General features: G+C 44.5%; 1 protein-coding gene across 1 annotated transcript in view; it reads left to right on the plus strand.

Moving 5' to 3' along the window:
* The first annotated feature begins 2864 nt into the window (after nt 1-2864).
* The window catches only part of FER1L6 (fer-1 like family member 6), a 70030-nt gene continuing 50605 nt past the window's right edge, over nt 2865-22289 (plus strand). Inside the window, exons 1-10 of the mRNA XM_085324673.1 lie at nt 2865-2943; nt 6045-6171; nt 7256-7310; nt 7411-7542; nt 8783-8845; nt 12049-12127; nt 16665-16821; nt 16978-17164; nt 18822-19014; nt 20055-20404. Coding sequence (XP_085180799.1) covers nt 2880-2943; nt 6045-6171; nt 7256-7310; nt 7411-7542; nt 8783-8845; nt 12049-12127; nt 16665-16821; nt 16978-17164; nt 18822-19014; nt 20055-20404 — 1407 coding nt within the window. The 5' untranslated portion in view covers nt 2865-2879. The remainder of the gene's footprint in view (nt 2944-6044; nt 6172-7255; nt 7311-7410; nt 7543-8782; nt 8846-12048; nt 12128-16664; nt 16822-16977; nt 17165-18821; nt 19015-20054; nt 20405-22289) is intronic.

The following is a 22289-nucleotide window of genomic DNA, read 5'->3' on the forward strand; positions in this document are numbered from 1 at the left end:
ATTATTCTGCTCCAGAAGTGCTGTGGCAGGCTGCTGGGAGAAGGCAAGCTGCTAGGATGCTGAGGTCCATGGGRCCATGTTCATGTCCATGTTCAAGGACATGGCAGTGCCATTGCATTGCAAGACATGGGATGACAGGCTCCAGCACTGGGCTGCAGAGGTGGTGGAGTGAACATGAATGAAGTGAGACAGCTCCATTTGGTCCATCACCCTTGGTGTAATGTCAATAGCACTTTGCCAGGCCTTAGGGGTTACACAAGGAGCATTGGAGACACCTCTCCTCACAACACCTTTGCATCTTCCTAGAGATGGTGGTGAAGAGACCTTTCAGAGAGACCTGGACAGGATGGAGAGTTGGACGAAGAGAAACCTGAGGTTCAACAAGGGCAAGGGAAAAATAACCCCATGCACCAGTACAGGCTGGGGGCTGACCTGCTGGAAAGCAGCTTTGCAGAGAAGGACCTGGGAGTCCTGGTGGATAACAAGTTGACTATGAGCGTATGAGTGTACCGTTGTGCGTATGAGTGTACCGTTGTGGCCAGGAAGGCCAATGGTCTCCTGGGGTGCATTAGGAAGAGTGTTCCAAGGAGGCTGAGGGAGATGATCCTCCCCATCTCCAGTACTGCATCCAGTTCTGGGCTCCCCAGGACAAGAGAGACATGGAGCTACTGGAGAGAGTTCAGCGTAGGGCTATGAAGATGGTTAGAGGRCTGGAGCACCTGCCCTATGAGGAACRGCTGCGAGAGCTGGGCCTCTTCAGCCTGGGGAAGAGAAGACTGAGGGGGGATCTKATCAATGTGKAYAAGTACCTKMAGGGAGGGTGTCAAGTGGATGGGGACAAACTCCTTTCAGTAGTGCCATGTGACAGGACAAGAGGCAACGGGCACAAATACAGKAAGTTTCACCTGACAGAGCACTGGCACAGGTTGCCCAGAGAGGTTGTAGAGTTTCCTTCCCTGGAGCTATTAAAAACCTGCCAGGATGTGATCCTGTCTAACATGCTGCAGGTGACCCTGCTTGAGCAGGGCAGGGTTGGACTAGMTGATCTCCAGAGGTCCCTTCCAACCTCAACCATTCTGTGATTCTGTGGCAAGCACAGCTGTGTGCCTGTTTTAGGGATAACAGATGCGTGTGAGTAACCCATATAYGGGACATAATCAAATTTGGTGAAAATGTATGGAAACCTGGAACTTTCTCTTCTTGGTGATATTTTCACAGTTTTATTGAGAGGAGGAAAGAAAAAGTAATTTTCCAGTTTTCAGCAGCTGATTAAATTGATATGCTGGCACTGAGGTGAAAAAACACCCTTTGTGGAAATTCAGAGAAAACCTACTCTTTTTTTTCTTTCCAAAAGAACATTATTTCTGTCAAGAAAGTAATATTGTTAGAACAGTCTCAAAAGGTTTTAATGACTTTCCTAAGCATGTCAGGCGTGTTGCCCCTGTGCTCTGGCACAATCTGTGGAGCACATATGTTATCACTGGATGACAAGTAGCTTATGTCTTAAGGTGATGGATTGTCCCTATTGTGAAGGATAATTCCTTCAATTCCCTGAAAATACCATTTACTTAGCTTAGATCTGTATAGAGGAGATTCTCTCCAGCAAATCCTGTGTGTGTAATGAACTYTTTTTTTTCTTTTTGCCAAAACCCATATGGAAGTTGTCCATTCTCTGCTATAGAGTCAAGCATTGGTGATATTCCTCTTGGAACAGGCAGCTCAGCTGAATTTGCTTACTCCGAATAGGGCATTTAAACCTTATCAGATTCCCTTTCCATTTTTTAATAACTTTTTCTTTAAAAGCTAAACACACCTGGAGTTTGCATGTGGTTTTGGATGTTTGAGCTTTGATTGCTCTCAGGYTTGCTTAAGTCACAGGTATCTGCTGCTTTGGGCTAGCAGGGCTACATACTTTTCCAGAAAAGTTCTTTTTCATTCCTACAGCAATCTAGGCATATAATTCCTCTAGTGACAGGAGAAAAACATGTGCTGAGAGTTTATTATCACTGCATGCTTGTGGCCAGGCATACGAAAGCTCCCTGCTCCTGCACAGGCCTGATAGGAAGGAGCCTGATAGTTGAGACTAAAACTGAGTGAATATAAGAACTAAGGAAGCCTTAATGAGACTGTGAGTATAAAGTCACTTTAATCAGGCATGAGCTAAGAAATGATCCAGCTAAATCCCCACCAGAGCTTTAACTGGGTTAGTTTTCGGCTGGATTATTCCCCTAATCAAGCTTAGGGAGAGGCGACTAGAGGCAGGCAAGGGCTGCATTTGGTGGTACCTGTAACTAATGCTGGACTGAAGCAGCCCTGTAATGCAGCTTGAGGAGAAAGCCCTTGTCCAACTCCAAAAGTAAGAATAAGTAAATAGTAATAAAYAAATAAATAGACTGCAAAAGCTGTTATGGTGTAAGTGCCACTAGCACAGTGGGTGTCATCACAAAGGAAGCTTAAATAAATGCTTTAATGCTGATCTTAATTCACGGGAAAACTGTTTTTGACCAGAACCAATTATTTATTAGATGCTTTTATCTCTGGTCTCTTCAGAGGCAGAAGAATTGTGGTGGGGGGAAGTCAACAGGCCTGAAGGCTTGTTGGGACTTTCCTTTCTTTGCCTCTTGGTTTGCAAAGAAGTTTCAGTCCCCCCGTGTGCTGCCCAGTTTTAAAGTGAAACTAAATTAGGTGAAGCACAAGACCAGAGTGTTCCTTGTTTGCTTTCTATAAAAGGAAAAAAGAGTAAAATGATCTTACTGGGAAATTAAAACTCCTGCTCAACAGGTCCTTGAATTAAACTAGATTCAGTGTATAAAAGGCCTGGAAGGTATTGCAATGATGTTTTTTCTTTACTTTTTTTCAGAAAGGGGCTGTTTGCTGGTATGAAGCTAAAGAAGAAGAAAAAAGGCGAAAAAGGTTTAACTATTGCAAACAAAGATGCACTGGGTAAGGCCTCATAAATCAATACTGCAGCTGGTGAGAGCAGGATAGGGACTAAATTACATATAATTTCACAGTGAACACATTTGAATTGTCTTAGGGCTATTGGCTTAGTAACTGATAAAATGGGCAGTAAAATCCTTATCACTCTCAAGCAAACAGAGAGCGCATTCCTTCTGCATTGGCTGTTTCATTACAGCTGCCTTCAGATCCTGTGAGACCAGACTGATGCATCTGATGATAGAGCAAAATTGAAAAGTTAGCCTGGATCTTCCCATAGAAAGGTAACAGGTTTTGAAAGACTTTTCCCTACTCTAGTGATAGATAAGTCATTGCAGGTATGTACTTCCATCCAGAAGATCTGTTTCTGCTAGAAACCACAAGGCCATGACCTGAGTTGTGAGCGATGGCTGAGAGCTTTATCTAGCAGCAGTTCCTCCTCTTAAGTGTGTGCAAAGGTTTGCTTGTTATCTTTATCCAGCTGGTCCACAAGACACACAGAGGTTCCTTTTTCTTCTTCCGAATTCACTGCTGGTTTCCAAGCTAACAAGATGTTCTCCTGCATACCCTCCCATTGCTGCTGCTCCTCCCTATCCAAACAGTTCTCCCTTTCACCTTCACCGCAACTAGTATTTCAGCCAAGCAAATAATTCCTCTTCTGTAGTTCTATGTTGTAGTCTCTTGCCTCAGATTTCATGGTGTCTTTTAAAACATGGACTCCTGTGTGTTTGGGGCAACCCATGAACTGCATGTACTGCAATAAACAAGTCATCTGTATCTTGTACTACTATTTGACAGAAACAGAAATATTTATTTTGTGTCATAAGCACTATTTAGCTGGAGGATGCTACTTTATAGGAAGCGCYTTGGGCTTTTGGAGCAGAGAAAACCAAATACCATTAAGCTTCCTAGTAATTAAAGATATTTTATTTTTTTTATCTTACACTCGATAGGATGTATCATGTTCTATAAGGTACACTGTACTCTAATTTGCTTCAGTCGTCATCCACATCTCTGCAACCTTTTATTTCAAATGTTTCTGTCTTTGAATCATCTGATAGATTGATGTCTTAATGCTGTATCTTCATGTATTTCACTAGTGTCTTTATTGCCTGAGGGTCTGAACTAGCAAAGATACAGAAATTACTGGTTCTCTTTTGTCTTGATTGAGGTTTTGGGCTTAGTTTACCTACCAGGGCTATGTGCAGTGGGGGAACATGGTTGCTTACTGCACCCTTTTCATTTTCTGTCATTGGGTCCACACAGGGGGATAATTCCTGCTGMTTAGTTATGCACAACAGGCACAACATTATTGAGGAAAAAAAGATACCTACTCAGCTGCTAAAATGTTAGAAAAATGCAACTTTAAAGGGAAGAAATCTTTGAGAAGACATTRCATCTTAATGGAAACAAAGTGGAACTTACAAAGATTGGTCCAGGCAGCACATCRCACTGACACATGCCTGGTCCCAGCTGAGTCGGAAATTATATCTAATTCAGCCTACAAAGCAAATAATAYAGGGTATTGCAAGACTATAATCAAACAGCCTGCTCTAGAGTAAATAGGATGTGGGAGGTAGTCATGGGAACATGCTGCTACAGATGCAGAGCAAATCTGTGGGCAGGCACTATGCCCTCAAGGGGTGAAAAGCAGGCAACGCTTACATGCATGAGGAGACACTCTCCCTATGTCCTGGGAAGGCTGGACAAGAGCCAAAGGGGCCATTGGAGAACTGTATGGTGTGTGAGATTGCTAGTGTAGTGATCTTTTTTGAGAAGTTGTGTGTATCAGCTCTGACACAGATCTGCACACTAATGGGGCTACAGGACACCTTGGCTGGAGCTGGCTCATGCCTTGCTACCTTGGAGCACAGGCAAAAGTCACACCTGTCTGTACCTGCCTGCAACGAGCCCTTCCATGTAGGGGCTTATGGAAGGCAGGCCAAAAAAGGCACAGATGCATTCAGGCCTAATGAGAGCTGTAATTAAGAAATCCAAGCAAGGCTTCCTGTACCATTTATGGTCCTTTGCCATCATCACTACAATTTCTAAGTGTCCCGCGAGTGACCATACCTTTGCAAAGAGGTGGGGAAGCACCATTACAACCCTTTCTCTAGGTTTGTGATTGGAGCACAATGTCATAGGGTACTTACAGAAAATGCACTTGGATGTGTTTCCTCTCATTTAAGGCAGGGATGTCTCCAGAAGGTCACCCAAGCCACTGGGTATTTCTGACCAAGTCAACCTTACTGTTGTGGTTACCATTTGATAACCTTCAGACCAGAGACTGTTCATGTCCAGAATCACTAAATGCTTCCTACTTATAAATATCAATATCAAAATGAATTACAAGTGARTTACAAGTGAACCTTTACCCATAACACACAGCTCCCTTCCTAAGACAGGCACTGAACACAGGCACACTAGGCAAGGGGCAGAGACACTGGCAGGATTTCTGCTGGACCAGGAGGACAAAACAGAGTAGCGTGGGGATGGCTCCTCTGGCCAAATGTGGATGCCTACATACGAGCTAGTTGCTGARATTCTCTTTAGTCAGAAAAAAAATAGGCACTTCTGGAAGTAATTCATGTCATCTCACTATAGCTTTCTACAAGAGATCACCTGAATCATGTTCTCTTTTTCTGTGCTTAGTCTTCTAGTCCTTTATCTCTGCAAAAGGGAAAGGTAAGAAATGATTTCCAGGCTAGGCTCCACTTTGGACATTTGGAACAGAGAAACCACAAATGTAGACTAGCTACTATTAAGTAGTATATGAAAAAAAAAACAGCAATAACCTGTCCCACCATCTTTCTACCAGATGAGAAGTGGAGTAGTTGGGTGCTTCTGGTGTGCTTGTGCTTGATGTGGGTGCACATGGGGYTAAGAGAGGGGATGCAGGTACTGTATATACAGAATATATGTCTTTGCACAGAAGGGGGATTACTGCTGTCGTCAATGTTGCACAGCACAAACCACTTCTGTATCTCTAATTGTGGCAACCAAATAAATAAAATAGTTCATGCTGCTGAATTCGCTCTGCTTCAGGCTAACATTTTGCAAGCAGAAATCAAAGGGGAATTTATTCTCCTGATTGCTTTGTTCACCAGATGATCACAACGAAAATGAAAATCTTCAACAAGAAACTCTCAGAAGACAAGGAGAGGGAAAGGAAGACCTGATGAGCAATGATGCATCGTCCAACGTTTTTGCGTCCTTAAGCCCAAAGAGGAAAAGGTGCTGCTTGGCATATATTACCTCACATTCCCCCATACATGTTTTCTGTCCTTCTCTGGAATGGTATTACCACAGAGCAATACATCTTCTGACAGAAAATGTTTGCTGGCAGCACTGATCTCTCCACCCCTGTATTTCCGCATGTCAGAGTGGCATGTACTTGTCAGCAAAATATTATGTGCTCAAGACAGATTGTCACCAGATGCTATCCACTGCAGAGAGAGATTGAAATGGATGCTGAGAGAGCCTGAACTGTGCTGCTAATGAAAATGAACCAAAGGGGGCAGGAGCCAATATGTTGTTGATATAGTTGTTCATAGTGTTGTTCATAGGGGGAAGAAATAGAGACAAGTTTAATGAGATCAGCAGGTGAAACCATTCCCATACAGGATGCAGCACTAGGCTGTGCAGATGGAAAGTGTTTCCCCATTACCAAATATATRAGAGATGGAGACAGAGATCTGGAGTGATGTGTCATGCAAATCCAGGTATGAAATCTTTTAGTTCTCAAAGAGTGATACCAAATTCTTCCGTGTTAAGTATCTATCTGAAACGGATAAGAACCTCCCATCTTCTTTTTATGTTTCGTAATAMGCAATAAGAAAAGGTTAAAGACACACTGGGTGCTGTTCTGGGAGAAAGGTGGAATTGCTYGACCACCCACTGTGGTGCCTGCCAAATTGCTGGGTTCAGAGTTGAGTTACAGTAAGTGTCCTTGCATGTGTTCTGAGCCCCTGAGAGACAGGAACAAACACAGTGTAGCCAGCTTCAAATCAAAGAGGAGGAAGCTATTTTGCATTGCTTTCCGTTTGCATTGGTCTTGTCCATGGGCAGCTACTGTGGCTCAGCTTGCTATGCAGCTGTCATCTGACCATGGATCTGAGTCCTTGGACTACTGTTGTCCAAAACGCGTGTCCCAATGATGGTGTCAGAGTGACTGCTGGTGAAATGAAGCCTAACTGTCCACAACAAAGCTACCCGTCATAGACAACGCAGGCTTAGTGACACAAAGTCTTTTCAATGTGTATCAAAGCACTATCTCTTTCCTAGAGATGCCCAATAATCTGATCTGTGATTTAAACAGGGCAAAGCTGGTGCCCAGAATTCATGAGGAGGAGATAAAAACCCAGAACTACCAGGTGAGTGTGGGGTGAGGGCCTTTATGTGCTTCTGCAACCTGCGGGTGGGCTGGATCAGAGGCCAGGAATGTGCATGGTGTCGTGTCCTTGTTCCCCACAGATTGCTATCACCATCATCGAGGCCAGGCAGTTGGTGGGTGAGAACATCGATCCTGTGGTGATCATAGAGATCGGTGATGAGAAGAAGCAAACAACAGTAAAGGAAGGCACAAATGCCCCTTTTTACAATGAGGTAGGTGCTTTGCCTTGGAGAAGGTGTTTCCTTTGGTTCTGGTGGTGATGGTTCTGGTAGCTTGAACAGAGATGGACTAAGTTGGCAACACCTATGTATCTGAGCAGGGAGGTTTGTCTAGGAGCTGCTTAAGTTTCAAGCCTGGCAAAGCACAGGTAAAAGCTCCATTGGATTTAGCTCTCTCTTCACCCTTTGTCTTCTCAACGTCTGTCCATCTTGATTCTCCATCACATCCTCCTCTGCTACTGCTGTCTTTCTGCATTTTCCAAATGACCTATTTGGGAGGTCTTTCTAAACTGACCCCTAAACTCCCTCCTCTACTGTTTCTCCACTTAAACCTTCCCTTGAGGCTTGCTTTTCCCAGCTGGTGATAAACGAGACCAAAACACCAAAACAGCTCCTAAAACAAACAAAACAAAACAAAACAAAACAAAACAAAACAAAAAAACCTCTGGGCTTCTGTATACCTTGCATCCCTTTTGACTCTATCTCCTGATGCTGAGTGAGCATCAGGGGCATATGCAAGTGGCAGCGCTGTGCAACAGGAGGAGCAGGAGAGAGGCTGAATGGTRGCAAACAGGTCTGGGCCACTGCAGTGACGAGCAGAGAGCAGGGAAAAGGGCTTGCTGTGCCCACCATTGCCTCAGCAGCTCACTAGGGCTGTGTGTGATAACCCAGAAGGCCAAATCAGGTTGCTAGCAGTGCTGGCTAACAGCAGAAGGGTCTGCCCAGTAGAAGAGAGACATGGAACTACTGGAGAGAGTTCAGCAGAGGGCTACAAAGACGATCAGAGGGCTGGAGCACCTGCCCTATGAGGAACGGCTGCGAGAGCTGGGCCTCTTCAGCCTGGGRAAGAGAAGACTGAGGGGGGATCTGATCAGTGTGTACAAGTACCTGAAGGGAGGGTGTCAAGGGGATGGGGACAAACTCTTTTCAGTTGTCCCATGTGACAGGACAAGAGGCAATGGGCAGAAATTGAAGCACAGGAAGTTCCACCTGACTGTGAGGGGGAATTTCTTCCCTGTGAGAGTGATGGAGCACTGGCACAGGTTGCCCAGAGAGGTTGTGGAGTCCCCTTCTCTGGAGATCTTCAAGGCCCACCTGGATGCATTCATGTCTGAYATGCTGTAGGTGACCCTGCTGAGCAGGGAGGTTGGACTAGMTGATCTCCAGAGGTCCCTTCCAACCTTACTGATTCTGTGATTCTRTAATTCTGATCCACTGTCCCGTTTTCCCACAGTACTTCGTGTTTGACTTCGTTGGACCGCAAGTGTTTCTGTTTGACAAAATTATCAACATCTCTGTAAGTATGTAGGAAAGCTCAGCACTGTAAGTAAAGAGCAATTGTTGTTTGTGTCACACTGGCTCTAAATGATTCTTCTTGCTGTAATTAAAAAAGAGGAATAATTTTGGGTGCAAAGGGTGCTAGAAAGCATGAAGTGTATTGAAGAACAGGAAAGGACAGAGAAGAGAAAAAGAGGAAAGGCAGCTGATGAGTTTGAAGGGATGTAACCCTCAAGAGGATTAAGCATGTTTTTTCAGGAGCATTTTTTTGCTGTTAGCTTGTCAACCTGCAAAGCAGAAGGAAAAACTTCACCCTGTTTAATAAGCATTGCCTCCATCTCCTTATTTTCAAGCTGCCATTTATTTCGAATTACTGAGCTGAAACTTCTGGCTTATCTCAGTTCCTCAGATACAATATGGTTCCTGACTAGAAATATCCAGGTACCTTATCCTCAGTAGTGGCTCTCGCGCTGTCTGGGACTTTCAGTGGTGTTAGTTTGGAAGGGGGGATCTGAGTCTTCAGTGCTGTTCCCAGTGCTCGCAGCAAGTCAAATCCCAGAGGAGCATTGAGGCATCTCAGAGCAGCCTCGATGGAAGACACACACACTCCTTTTGTCAGTCTATTGGCTAAATAAGCCCCTAAAAACTGCTGTGAAGTTTGTATTGGGTTCAGCACTGACAGGCTTCAGGTGTAAAACCAGTGAAGGCAAAGCATTTCTCAAGCTCAGTTCCTTCAAAGTGACAAGAGATTGTGAATTCACCAGCTGGGATTAAAGGGACCCATTTCAGGGGGTCACACAGGGACATTAAAGGGACACACAGTTGCAGTCTAGTGTGGCCTGTGAAACAAATGTCCCCTTGCCGTGTGGCTCTGTGTGTCACCTCAGCCCCCACCTGACAACCAGCTCCGAGCTGCACCTGCCCCCGGTCAGAACGTCTAAAAGAAATGCAGATATGGGGAATTATGTACTGATTTATAGTCTAAGAGGCTGAGTCTAGGAAGTCATGCTGATTGTCTTAGCTGAGGCTCTGAGGGTATATCACCATGTTTAGCAAACTGAATACCTACCTTGAACAAGGAGATGAGTACAGTAAGAGCTCACGTGCCATATTTGGATTAGTTACAAATATCGTATGCTAAGCCCTTCATGTGGAGCCATGCGAAAAGTGCCATCATTTGTCTAGAGAAATGACCAGTGAGTTGCTGCCCCAGGGAAGGTCCTTTTTTTTTCCCTGAAGGGCTTTGTCCATTTCCAGGAAATCTGTACACCAGAAAAGGGTCTGTGCCAATGTGGCAGATCCAGGCGATGTACAGGAGCTGCAGGAAGGCGTCTGTGTGAAACTTCCTCAGAGGCACTCACCATATAGCTGCTCTGCTGAGCATCTAGTTTAATGACCGCTCTGCTACGCAAATCAAAACCCTTCATTTACATGCCCAGTTGGGCAATTAGATGTTTAATTCCATTAGTAAGCTAATAGTCTGTGTCCTAAAGTCTAGCTCAGATCCACTGTGCCACATGCACAGTTCAAATACACAGAAATAAAATTTGTACCTAGGTAGGGTATCTGCACATCTAACCTTCGCTTCTCCCTGAGGACAAAGTTCTGATGCTGTTGCTTGAACTGGGTTCCTCTTTTTGCGTGGGAGGGGATGTCACCTCACAGTTATGGCTGTTATCATAGCATACAGTCCCAAGCTTCTGACACGGTTAGGGCCAGGATTTAATGTCCCAGGGGCACTAAATCTTTTGTGAACTACTGCTGCTTTGGGYTGTAGAGTCCCTTTTCTCCAAGATATGGCCAGTTTGTTGGATCTTGAATTCTTCTGATAGTGCTTACATGTGTCTAGTGATAAAAGGGAAAACACTGGTTCAAGTGTGCTGTAGATGGGAACATGCCAGTTTTATCTGGTATAAATCAGCATAGTTTCATCAGGAGGTGACAAGTGAGAATGATCCTTAAATCAYAGGGGCACAGTGACCCCAGGTCTTTAACTGGAAAGGACACAACATTGCAACTGGCAACCTCCCGAGTTTCCAATGTATGCTAGTGATGGTGGCTGTGGTCTTTAATTTAGAGCATAGATTTCCTGGTCTTGGAGAAAAATACACAGAGTGAATCGTGACAAATTCAAAGCTAAATCCAGAAAAGTCCTGTATCTAGGACATGCAAGTCCAAGGCCAGGACATGAATCCTTCCAGATTCCTGAAATGCTCTCAGAGGCTGGGATGTTTGGCTCCGGGATTTGGATTTAGCCCCTGTGACTTTGGATCCCAAGGGGTTGGTTTATCTTTGCACTTTGGCCAAGGTTTGTCAGAAGATTCAGCCCACTTTCAGAAGCTTTTCCATGARCGAAGGCTAGATTTCAGCCTTTTAAACCATTCTCAAACCAGATGAGATGTCTATTGTTTGAAAATTATGGTTCTAGAGCCAATCTTCCCTTAGGATATGTTGCTAGCTTCTGCCTTGTCTATGAACTGAAGCACACATTTACTCACAGCAATCTGAAAGCATGTATTTGAAAGCCAGACACAAAACTATACAGATCCAGGAATTATTTGATAAAGTAACATTATTAATTGAATTGAATTAAATTAAATTAAATTAAACTCCTTTGCTTACAAGAAGGATAATGAGATGGACTCATTTAGGCCTGCTTGCCATCTCATTTGTACTCATTTACATCTACATCACTACTTTGATTTCATTACATTTGTGTGATGACAAATCAGAATTGAGTCTCTGGATTTATGTGCACACTGAAACATTTGAAAGGAACACTTTAATTCTCTCTCCTGTGGGTGTACTCAGTTTATATGGAAATTTAGCTACTGTGTAGAAAAATGATATAATTCATGCAGCCTGTGGGGAACCAATTATACCCCATGTGTTTATATGCATTATGATTTATTTAAAAGAGTAAGTATAAATAATATAACTGCATCTGCTCTGAAGACACATCCATCTGATCCTCAGACCTATGATGAACCTGAGCAATTCCACCCGATATAGCTGTAYTGATTTCTAAATTGACATAAGAGTTGGGGAAGATCATCTTTCAAATACTTGCGGTGTTCCTGGATATGTGCATTTGTCTCTGGCTGCTGCTGGACACAGATGCTTACTCTCTTTGAGATAATATGATCATTGTTTGTATTGTTATTTCCTATGCTGATTGGAAAGAGGGAAAACAACAATCTTTAATGCACATTTTTCTAACAGGTTATGCATAACAAACTGATTGGGAGTGTGCTGATTGGCTCCTTTAAAGTAGATCTGGGGACAGTATATGGCCAGCCAGGTATGCATTACCTTTTCTGCCTTCTTTTCTGTCAAATAAGTGTRCAGGAGAGGAAGGGGAGAGGAAACTGCACTGCTTTTTCATTTAGATTAGAGTTTATGCCATGTGGCAAGCTAAGTGAGATTTTCAAAAGAGCTGTTTTCCTACTTAGATGCCAGAGTACCAGCCACAATGTTGAAAGAGAATTCAGCAGTGAAAATACCTTGAAAATCTGCCCATTGGTGGGAACTGTGGATCTGGGGCCACTTGACAAAGCTGACTTTTGTTTAGGGAGTTAGAGGAGGGAGCTGAATGCTTAGAAAGCCTGGTTCTGCTTGGTCATGATGGAGTGGCTGAAAATCTGCCACGTATGTTRGTGTAGGAGGGAGGAAGGAACTGGGAAATGAGAGGAGAAACCAGGAAGGGAGAGAGAAAAAGGACACAGCAAAGAAAGGCGAGTGTGGTTCCACTTGACTTGCCATCTTCAGAGCTGGCCAGCGCTTTCTGAAATTTTAAACTAAGAAAAGCTCACAGAACCCTTTGGGGCCCCTGCCTGCTTTTGCAGCCACCCACAAAACACCTGATTTTTTTGCTTCCCTAATTACTCAAGGTCTCTTCTCAGTCTTTARGAATGGTTGTATTTATCACAGTTGCTATAGATGTCAACCAGTCATGGCATCTAAAATCAAGAGCAAATTCAGACCACTCTCTTCTCGGGGTTCTGGAAATAGTGAATAGAGAGAAACAGTGTGACTGAAGTGAATAAGCTATTGCTTTAGTCTCTGAATTCTACCCTATATTTCTTTGCGTATGGTTYTATAGGAAGGCTTGGTCTGAGGAAAGATCTTGAGCTCATAACCCTGGGATCCCAGAGCAGCCTAGTTCACTCCAGTCTCTCCTTCCCTCCCCTTTACCACCCGAGCTAATGGCCAAGGATTTAATGTAAATGTCTGAATGCAAGTGTATTGGGAACTAAGAGGGGATGGGAAAACAGATCAGTAGGTGTGAATGAGGAAAAGTAGAGGAGAGCCGAGATGAGGCTGGGGGCTATGTTTCCTTACYGCACACCAGCCCCAGCAACATAGGAGCTGCCCTCACCCCCTGTGACTGTGCTGCACGGTGAAACTGCTCAGCTACTTCCGATATTCCTAAGCCAAGCTGGCCCAGTGAGTCTCATCCTTGTCCRTACCTATCACCAGGAAAGGTTTTGGGACCTTCCTCAAGAAGGATAGCACAAGTGAGGCTGCTTCTGACTTCTTGTTCTGATGCCTGTTCCCACAGTTCCCAGCTAGGSTTTTGCTATGAAAGAGTATTAAGATCTTCAAACATTTCTCATCAAAAAAGATGGCCTTTTCTCATAAAGCTATAGCCTTAATTTGGTCACTGAAATCTCACCCAAACCTCCACTGCTCTTCAGTTCATAGAATCAGTATCAGTAAGGTTGGAAGGGACCTCTGGAGATCAGCTAGTCCAACCTCCCTGCTCAGCAGGGTCACCTACAGCATGTCAGACACAATTGCATCCAGGTGGGCCTTGAAGATCTCCAGAGAAGGGGACTCCACAACCTCTCTGGGCAACCTGTGCCAGGGCTCCATCACTCTCACAGGGAAGAAATTCCCCCTCACAGTCAGGTGGAACTTCCTGTGCTTCAATTTCTGCCCATTGCCTCTTGTCCTGTCACATGGGACAACTGAAAAGAGTTTGTCCCCATCCCCTTGACACCCTCCCTTCAGGTACTTGTACACATTGATCAGATCCCCCCCTCAGTCTTCTCTTCCCCAGGCTGAACAGGCCCAGCTCTCACAGCTGTTCCTCATAGGGCAGATGCTCTAGCCCTCTGATCGTCTTCGTAGCCCTACGTTGGACTCTCTCCAGTGCTCCATGTCTCTCTTGTCCTGGGGAGCCCAGAACTGGACACAGGACTCGAGATGAGGCCTCCCCAGGGCTGAGGAGAGGGGCAGGCTCACCTCCCTCCACCTGCTGGCAACAGTCTTCCTAATGCACCCCAGGAGACCATTTGCTTTCTTGGCCCCAAGGGCACACTGCTAGCTCATGGTCAACTTGTCGTCCACCAGCACTCCCAGGTCCTTCTCTGCAGAGCTGCTCTCCACAAGGTCAGCCCCCACCTTGTACTGGTGCCTAGGGTTATTTTTCCCCAGGTGCAGGACTCTGCACTTGCCCTTGTKGAACCTCATGAAGTTCCTCTCTGCCCAGCTCTCCAGCCTGTCCAGGTCTCTCTGAATGGCAGCACAGCGCTCAGGTGTGTCAGCCACTCCTCCCAGCTTGGTATCATCAGCARACTTGCTGAGGAGGCACTCTGTCCCCTCATCTAGGTCACTGATGAAAAAGTTGAACAGGATGGGACCCAGGACTGAGCCCTGGGGGATGCCACTAGCCATAGGCCTCCAGCTAGACTCCACCCCCCTGATGACGACCCTCTGAGCTCTGCCTTTCAGCCAGTTCTCAATCCACCTCACTGTCCACTCGTTTAACCCACACTTCATGAGCTTCTCTAGAAGGATGTTATGGGAGACAGWGTSAAAAGCCTTGCTGAAGTCAAGGGACACAACGTCCAYTGCTCTCCCCTCATCTACCCAGCCAGTCAYTCCATCATAGAAGGCTATCAAATTGGTTAAGCAGGATTTCMCCTTGGTGAATCCATGCTGGCTACTCCTGATCACCTTCTTCTCCTCCATATGTCTGGAGATGACATCCAGAACGAGCTGTTCCATCGCCTTTCCAGGGATGGAGGTGAGGCTGACTGGCCTGTAGTTGCCTGGGTCCTCCTTCTTGCCCTTCTTGAAGACTGGAGTGACACTGGCTTTCTTGCAGTCCTCAGACACCTCTCCAGTTCTCCAGGACCTTTCAAAGATGATGGAGAGCAGCCTGGCAACAACATCCACCAGCTTGCTCAGTACTCATGGATGCATCCCATCCGGGCCCATGGATTTGTGGATGTCTAGCCTGCCCAGAAGGTCTCTAATCCTATCCTCCTCAATCCTATCCTCCTCAACCAAAGGAAAGTCTTCCTTTCTCCAGACTTTCTCCCTCATGTCCAGGCTACAGGACTCTTGAGGGCTGCCCTTAGCAGTGAAGGCTGAAGCCAAGAAGGCATTCAGTAATTCTGCCTTCTCTGTATCCCTTGTCACGAGTGCCCCCGCCCCATTCAGTAGCGGGCCCTCATTTTCCCTAGTCTTCCTCTTGCTGCTGATGTATTTGAAGAAGCCCGTCCTGTTGCCCTTGAAATCCCTTGCCAGACTCAATTCCAGCTGGGCCTTAGCCTTCCTCGCTGCATCTCTACATACTCTGACTGCATTCCTATAATCCTCCCAAGTAGCCTGTCCCCTCTTCCACATTCTGTGTATTTTCTTCTTCTGTCTAAATTTGGCCAAGAGCTCCTTGCTCACCCATGTAGGCCTCCTGCCCCTTTTGCTGCACTTCTTACTCGTAGGGATGCACTGCTCTTGATCTTGGAGGAAGTGATGTTTGAATACTAGCCAGCTCTCCTGGACCCCCCTTCCTTCTAGGGCCTTAACCCATGAGATTCCACCAATTAGCTCTCTGAAGAGCCCAAAGTCTGCTCTCCTGGAGTCCAGGGTTGCAATCCTGCTTGTTGCCTTACTTCTTTCCTGCAGGATCCTGAACTCCACCATCCCATGGTCACTGCAGCCAAGGCTGCCCCCAACCTTCACATCTCTAACCAGTCCCTCTCTGTTGGTAAGGACAAGGTCCAGCAGGACACCCTTCCTCGTAGGCTCCTCCACCATTTGTGACAAGAAGTTATCAYCRATGCAYTGCAGGAGCCTCCTGGGCTGTTTGTGCCTTGCTATGTGGTCCCTCCAGCAGATGTCATGGTGGTTGAAGTCCCCCATGAGAACCAGGGCCTGTGATCTTGAGGCTACTTCCAGCTGTCTATAGAAGGCCTCATCAACTTTCTCTTCCTGGTCAGGTGGCCTGTAGCAGACACCCACAACCGTGTCCCCCATGTTGGCCTGCCCTTTGATCTTTACCCATAAGCTCTCAACTGCCTCCTCCTCCTCCACCCTTAGGGAGAGCTCGATGCATTCCAGTTGCTCTCTCACATGAAGAGCAACTCCACTACCTCGCCTCCCTGGCCTGTCTGTCCTAAAAAGCACATAKCCATCCATGGCAGCATTCCAGTCATGAGAGCTATCCCACYGTGTCTCTGTGACTGCGATGAGATCATGGCCCTGTGATCGCACACAGATCTCCAGCTCCTCCTGTTTGTTCCCCATGCTGCGTGCATTGGTGCACAGGCATTTCAAAGAGGTGGTCATGCCTGCAGGTTTCCCAGGAAGGGTGTACGGGGGTCCCCAATAGATACCTTTGATGAAAATAAGCTTATTCCTGGTGAGTTSTAGATCAATCCTCTCATTTATCTTTCTAGTCACACAATATTTTGGACCTTGTGAATGTATCTAGTAAACTGAGAGCACAAAACTTTTTACAGCTTTCTGGCTGTGGAAGTGACCTTCTTTGGATGAAGAGGAGAAGAGTTTGTATKGTTTGCATCATCTGACTTTTTGTATTTTTACAGGTCATCAGTTTTGTGACAAGTGGGCTCTTCTCACAGACCCTGCTGACATTAGGACGGGAGCCAAGGGATACCTGAAGTGTGACATTTGTGTGATTGGGAAAGGGGACACAATACAAGCCACTCAGAAAACAACTGATACTGAGGAACAGATTGAAAAGTACTGCAATATTTTCTTTCTTCCTACCTCCTTTTCTACTCCACTCTSCCTTCAGTCCCTGCCTTGCTAACTTGAAATTACAATTTTGTAGGAAGAAAATATCRTTTCATTGTCTGTATTTTCCAATTTAAGGAAATGACTTCTTTCTCCTTTCAGGAACCTCTTGATCCCCAAAGGATTTCCATCTGAAAGACCATGGGCCAGATTTTACGTGCGAATTTACAAAGCAGAAGGACTTCCAAAGATGAACTCTAGCATCATGGCCAATGTCACCAAAGCATTCATAGGCGACAGCAAGGACCTTGTAGATCCCTATGTGGTGGTCATGTTTGCAGGTCAAATGGTAATTGGGATCTTAATCACAAATGTAGGCCTTCTTTCCTATTARCTGTATTAGGGGCAGGCAACAGCTGATGTACTTTCACTTACTTTGATGTACACTAGGGAAAACATAGTTTTCTTTCACCAACAATACACACTCACTTCCTAATTTATGCAGGAAAAAAGTAAAGGAAACATCTATTGCCAGCTGAAGAATCAATATTAGCAGCATAGCAGGGGGTTAGAATCAGACGGCAGTAGGGAATATAATTCTGTAAGTTTGTTACCAAAACATCAAGTTATGAGACAGTGATTTGCACTCTGTGATACTACATCAGTCCTATATTCTGGTCTCCTTAAAGTGAAAAAAGAAACAGGATTGAGCTCAGTAAAGAGGGTTCAGCCTGGATTTTAGGGCTTTGTATTTACTAGAGAATTATATTGCTGTAATTCAGGACCAGTGAACATTTTCTGGGAGCAGAAGAGGAAACATTTGAGTAGATGCTGCCTCAGTGTTACTGGCATTTTTGGTCCTGTAGCTACTGCAATACCTAATGCAATGCTGTAGAGACCAGCTGAGAGGGTCCTTCTGACTAGGTGGTTTGCAGGTGATGCTTCAGGGTCTAGTTCTTGTCTTAAACCCATATAACRTTGTGAGAAGGAGCTTGTGTTGATTACTGGTCTAATAAGGAAAGAATCAAGCAGAATGCATTTTTAAGCCAGCAATGCTTTCTGTGTGCAATGAGACTTTGGGGAGAAATCCAGTTTGTCCTCTGCAGAAGTTTTGGGTACGCGAATGAGGCCTGTGCTACCAAATACATTTCATTGTGAAGCTAAACTGAGAAGTATTGTATCTGGAACTAGTATGAGTTAAAATGTATAGTCAGATGCATGCAGCTACTTCAGGTTTAAGAGAAACCTGAAGAAGATGTAAGAATGAGTCACTGCTGTGAGTTTGTCTGCTGGCATGTAACATGGGGACTTAGAGATGTTCGTGAGATTCCTGACTCAGTTCTCTCATGGAATACGAATGCAGAAGACCTGCTACAGCTTGCAGCTTCACTGACATCTTCAGTACAGCCCTGCCATCTCCTTAAGGCCTAGTGAGATAGCTCCAGCCTCTAGATCCCTAGTATGCAGGCATTTACCTAGGATCTGAGCCACCGTAACTGTATGTTATACTAGATAAATTGCCTCAATTAGGGTAATTCCATTGGTACACRTAGCCTGCCAGTTGTAATGCATTCCCTCTTCTACAGCTGTGCTGGATTACTCCTATTCAGGTAGTTCAATGGCCATTTAAAGATGTGTAGTTTGTAACACAAATGCCAAGGCCTGACTGAACAAATGTTTTGTGCATAAGGGCTCCAAAGAATTAGACTTTATTCCCAGCTCTGCTGTGTGCAAGTGAGGATTTGTAAGCCATAATGTGTTTTTTTTTATTAGATACAGAGGGAAATAAACAAGAATGTCACCTGCATTGGTTATGATAGCACAACGTTATGCCCTAYGCTAAGTCTAGCTAATGCAAAAGCAGAGGTACTTTCAGGTTTCACCTATGCTAGACAGGATCTTTTTGCTTGAAAGTTCATGGAAGAAACGCTATCAAATGGAATTTTAGCTACATTCGTCATCATGTCCTAAATGCTAGGGTTAAAGTTGCTGGACTTTTATTTCAGGGTCGGACAACAGTGCAGAAAAATTGTGCAGATCCTGTATGGCATGAACAGATTGTCTTCAAGGAAATGTTCCCTCCACTCTGCCGAAGAGTCAAAATCCAGGTCTGGGATGAAGGCAGTATGAATGATGTGGCTTTAGCCACCCACTTCATTGACTTGAAGAAAATATCAAATGAGCAAGACGGTGACAAAGGTGAAGGGAGAAATGTCTGTTCTGAAACGTGCCCTTAGAGTAAAATCTACTTGTGTGAGGTCTAGGTGCTGACTAATTCCACCTAAAGGATGCACAAAGCTCATGTGAACATCTAGACCATTTGTTGGCTATGGGAGCCTAAAGTGAAGTTAAATCGCGTTGTGCTTTTTTTGSTGTGTGATGGTCTGCCACTGCCTTGCCTACAGCCTACATAAGCCTATCGGCTTATGTGATTTGAGATCTTTTTTGTGGCTGTGGAAAAAATTTGTTCTAATATGTTAGAGGTGACTGATGTAAGCTCACGGATTGTGCCAGTTTCTGTCTGGCAATGAAAGTACAAAGTGCAAATTTGGGCCAAGCAGGTTTGTGTTTCTGATCTAACTGGTAAGAGCTAAGCATTTAGTTAGGGCTTGGCTGAGTGTTATCACAGCTTGAGGAGTTATCATAGACTAGTGCTTTGGCTTGTTGTATAGGTGAGGTAAAGTTCACTACCTGAAATCTTTCCCTGATGTTTGAGCCTGTGTGTGTAACCTTATTTATGCTGTGTTATCTCAGTGTGGAACATGGTCAGCAAAGGCACAATCACTCCTTAAACCTGGCAACTCAAATGTTTGTCTGAGCCCCTAATCAGAAAATAAAAAATAAATAATTTAAGGGGAGTAGTGACATAGGCTTGGGAACAAGCTGTACTAGGTGAGAAAACTTTCATTCCTCTCCCACCATGACCCAGTGCTCAGTCTGCAGAAGCAAGCCCCTTTCCTCAAGAACTGTCATTGGCCTCGTGCCTCCAACRCGTGTAGTGCTAGTACCCTCCTCCTGAGAAAGAGCTTCATATTGGCAGAGTCTCTGGTTCACCTTATCTCCCTTCAGTACCTAAGTATCTTCTGCAAAATAGTGCTCTGTATGAAATGGTCCCTGCCTGTGTAGAAATGGTCTAGGTTTGGCTTTTAGTGTGCTGGAGGGAGGCTTTCTTTGGGTAGACTGTGAGAAAGAGCCTGCTGAAGTCTAAGGGAATGGCTGAAGGTGTACTTTATCTCCAGGGTTCTTGCCTACCTTTGGGCCTTCCTGGATCAATCTCTACGGCTCACCCAGGAATCACAGCCTCATGGATGACCACCAGGAGCTTAACGAAGGCTTTGGAGAAGGGGTCTCCTTCAGGGGACGTCTCCTCATTGAGATCGCTGTGGAGATACTTTCAGGAGGAGCCCGTGAGTCAAAGTTTTCAAGGATTGTCAAAGATATCAAATTACCATCTAAAGATAAAGACTCTAAAGCAGCTAAAGGAAAAGACAAAACTGACAAAGCAGGAGAAGATGGAAAGTCAGCTTCTCCTTCAGATAAGACAAACTCAACTGAAGTGGAGGTTGAGCCATTYGATGTGCCATCAGAGGTCAGTATGAGATTAAGAGACTGATTGACATGCATCCCTAAACCTCTGAGGTAGATGCTAATTTGGCTATTTGGGTTCAAGCTGTAGAATACTGCTTTTATGTGCCTTCTATTAGTTTCTTCATGTTTCCATAGTCTTGGGACCTTTCCRTAATAATGCAAACACAAATGGAGCACTAGTGTATACTTGTAAGTCAGAATAGCCTGAGTAGGATGGTAATTACTATAGCCATGAGTATTGTGTTAAGGTAAGGTTTTTCCACGTTACTCTGTTTCCATAAAACTTAGTCTCTTATCCTCTTACCCCTTCTGTACTAGCTGCATCTATATGTTTCTACTAGGAACTCGAGTGACATAGTGTGTGCTAAGTGATAGAGAGTCAAGGAGGACAGTTGGTAATTTTAAAGTCTGATTTCTTGCTTTTATTTGAGAAAATTGGAAGCTGTCAGTTGAAGTCAGTAGGGGCTCACTGATGTAAAATCGGWGCAAGTACAATATAGCCTAGCTGGCTGCATGTTTTATTCCTCCTTTAACCCCTCATGGTACTAGTAGTTTTAGATAATTAATCATCTCTTAAATTGCTAATCTCTTTAGGAGAGGGGATACAAATTATGTTGTCAGCCTCAACTGRTGTTAACTGATGTAACTTTACTAACTTTGTCTGTTGTACTGATTTACACCACAGGAGAACCTGTGYTACAATTGTGCTATAATACTTTGGGAAGGTTGCCCGGTTGTGGGAAGACATGAGTCAGGTGCTGAGCAAATACCCGACAACCACAACTTCGATTTTCTGCTCCACCACACCACTGTGTCTGGGAGCAACAGCAGATTGCTACATCTACAACCTTCATTTTTTTACCCAATATGTGAGAAGAAAAACAGCCCTATACCCAAATTTCTTTGCACTTTAGTGATCATAACTTTGGTGTTTATACTGGGAGTYCTGTTTCACTGCCTAAAAAACATTTAAGTCTTGTATTGGATCTGATTTGTAGTCTTTGGACTGCGTCTCACCTAGTAAATAAAACCAGAGAGATTGTTCTCTGGCCCTGRGACTAGGCAGCATGACCCTGCTTGCGTTTGTGTACCTCAACTCTCTTCCTCCCTAAAGTGAATGAAAATACCTAGAACACCTTTCTGGGAGAAATCCTTGACAAGTGCTCTTCCTTGGGCTGTGCCTCAGCACTGCCTGCATGAGTGCTAGCTGGGACAGGTCAAAACTGTGCCAGGGAGTGTGCTAAGAATGAARCAGTATGGGTGATTGCAAGCCAGTGTGTAAACCTGCATCCTTGTCTAGTTTTACATAGTTATATAAATTTAAACTACCTCTGTGCCTGAGTTCTTCTCTGAAGATTGCACTAGAGGTAACATGAGAAGAAATCTATTTCTATTTTTCTCTATATAGAGGAAATGCATTACTGTGAGAGRCTCAAATACCTTAATCATAGGTGCTAGCTAAATAGTTTATGCAGATGAAAAAACCCTGTTGTAGCACCAATAAATGTTAATAGTAATAATAGGGATTGTTTTTATGTCAACTAYGTCTGAATTTCAAACACAGAATGAGTAAGAGGCAACAACATAATATGGCACTGCTTGATATCCTTTTGTTTTTGACATTCAATAATATTTCATGCTACAGTAGACACAGTAATTGCATTATGACTTTCTAWAAGGAAAAGTAAGAACAGAAGACATTAGAAATAAGGTTAAAAATGTTTCATCAAGCCTCTGAGACAAGAAAGGCAAATTATGTGGCCCTGCAGCCCATCGTTATTGACCGAGTCCAATAGCAAGAAGACATAAAATACCGGCAATTTACTTTCTTTATAAAGGGAGGTAGATGTGTGTTTCAAAGTCTCTGAGCCTCAGCTTTACTAGGC

This window comes from Rhea americana, unplaced genomic scaffold (genome assembly GCF_003343005.1).
Source record: "Rhea americana isolate MKP2758 unplaced genomic scaffold, rheAme1 scaffold_0, whole genome shotgun sequence".
In the NCBI taxonomy this organism is placed as follows: domain Eukaryota; kingdom Metazoa; phylum Chordata; class Aves; order Rheiformes; family Rheidae; genus Rhea; species Rhea americana.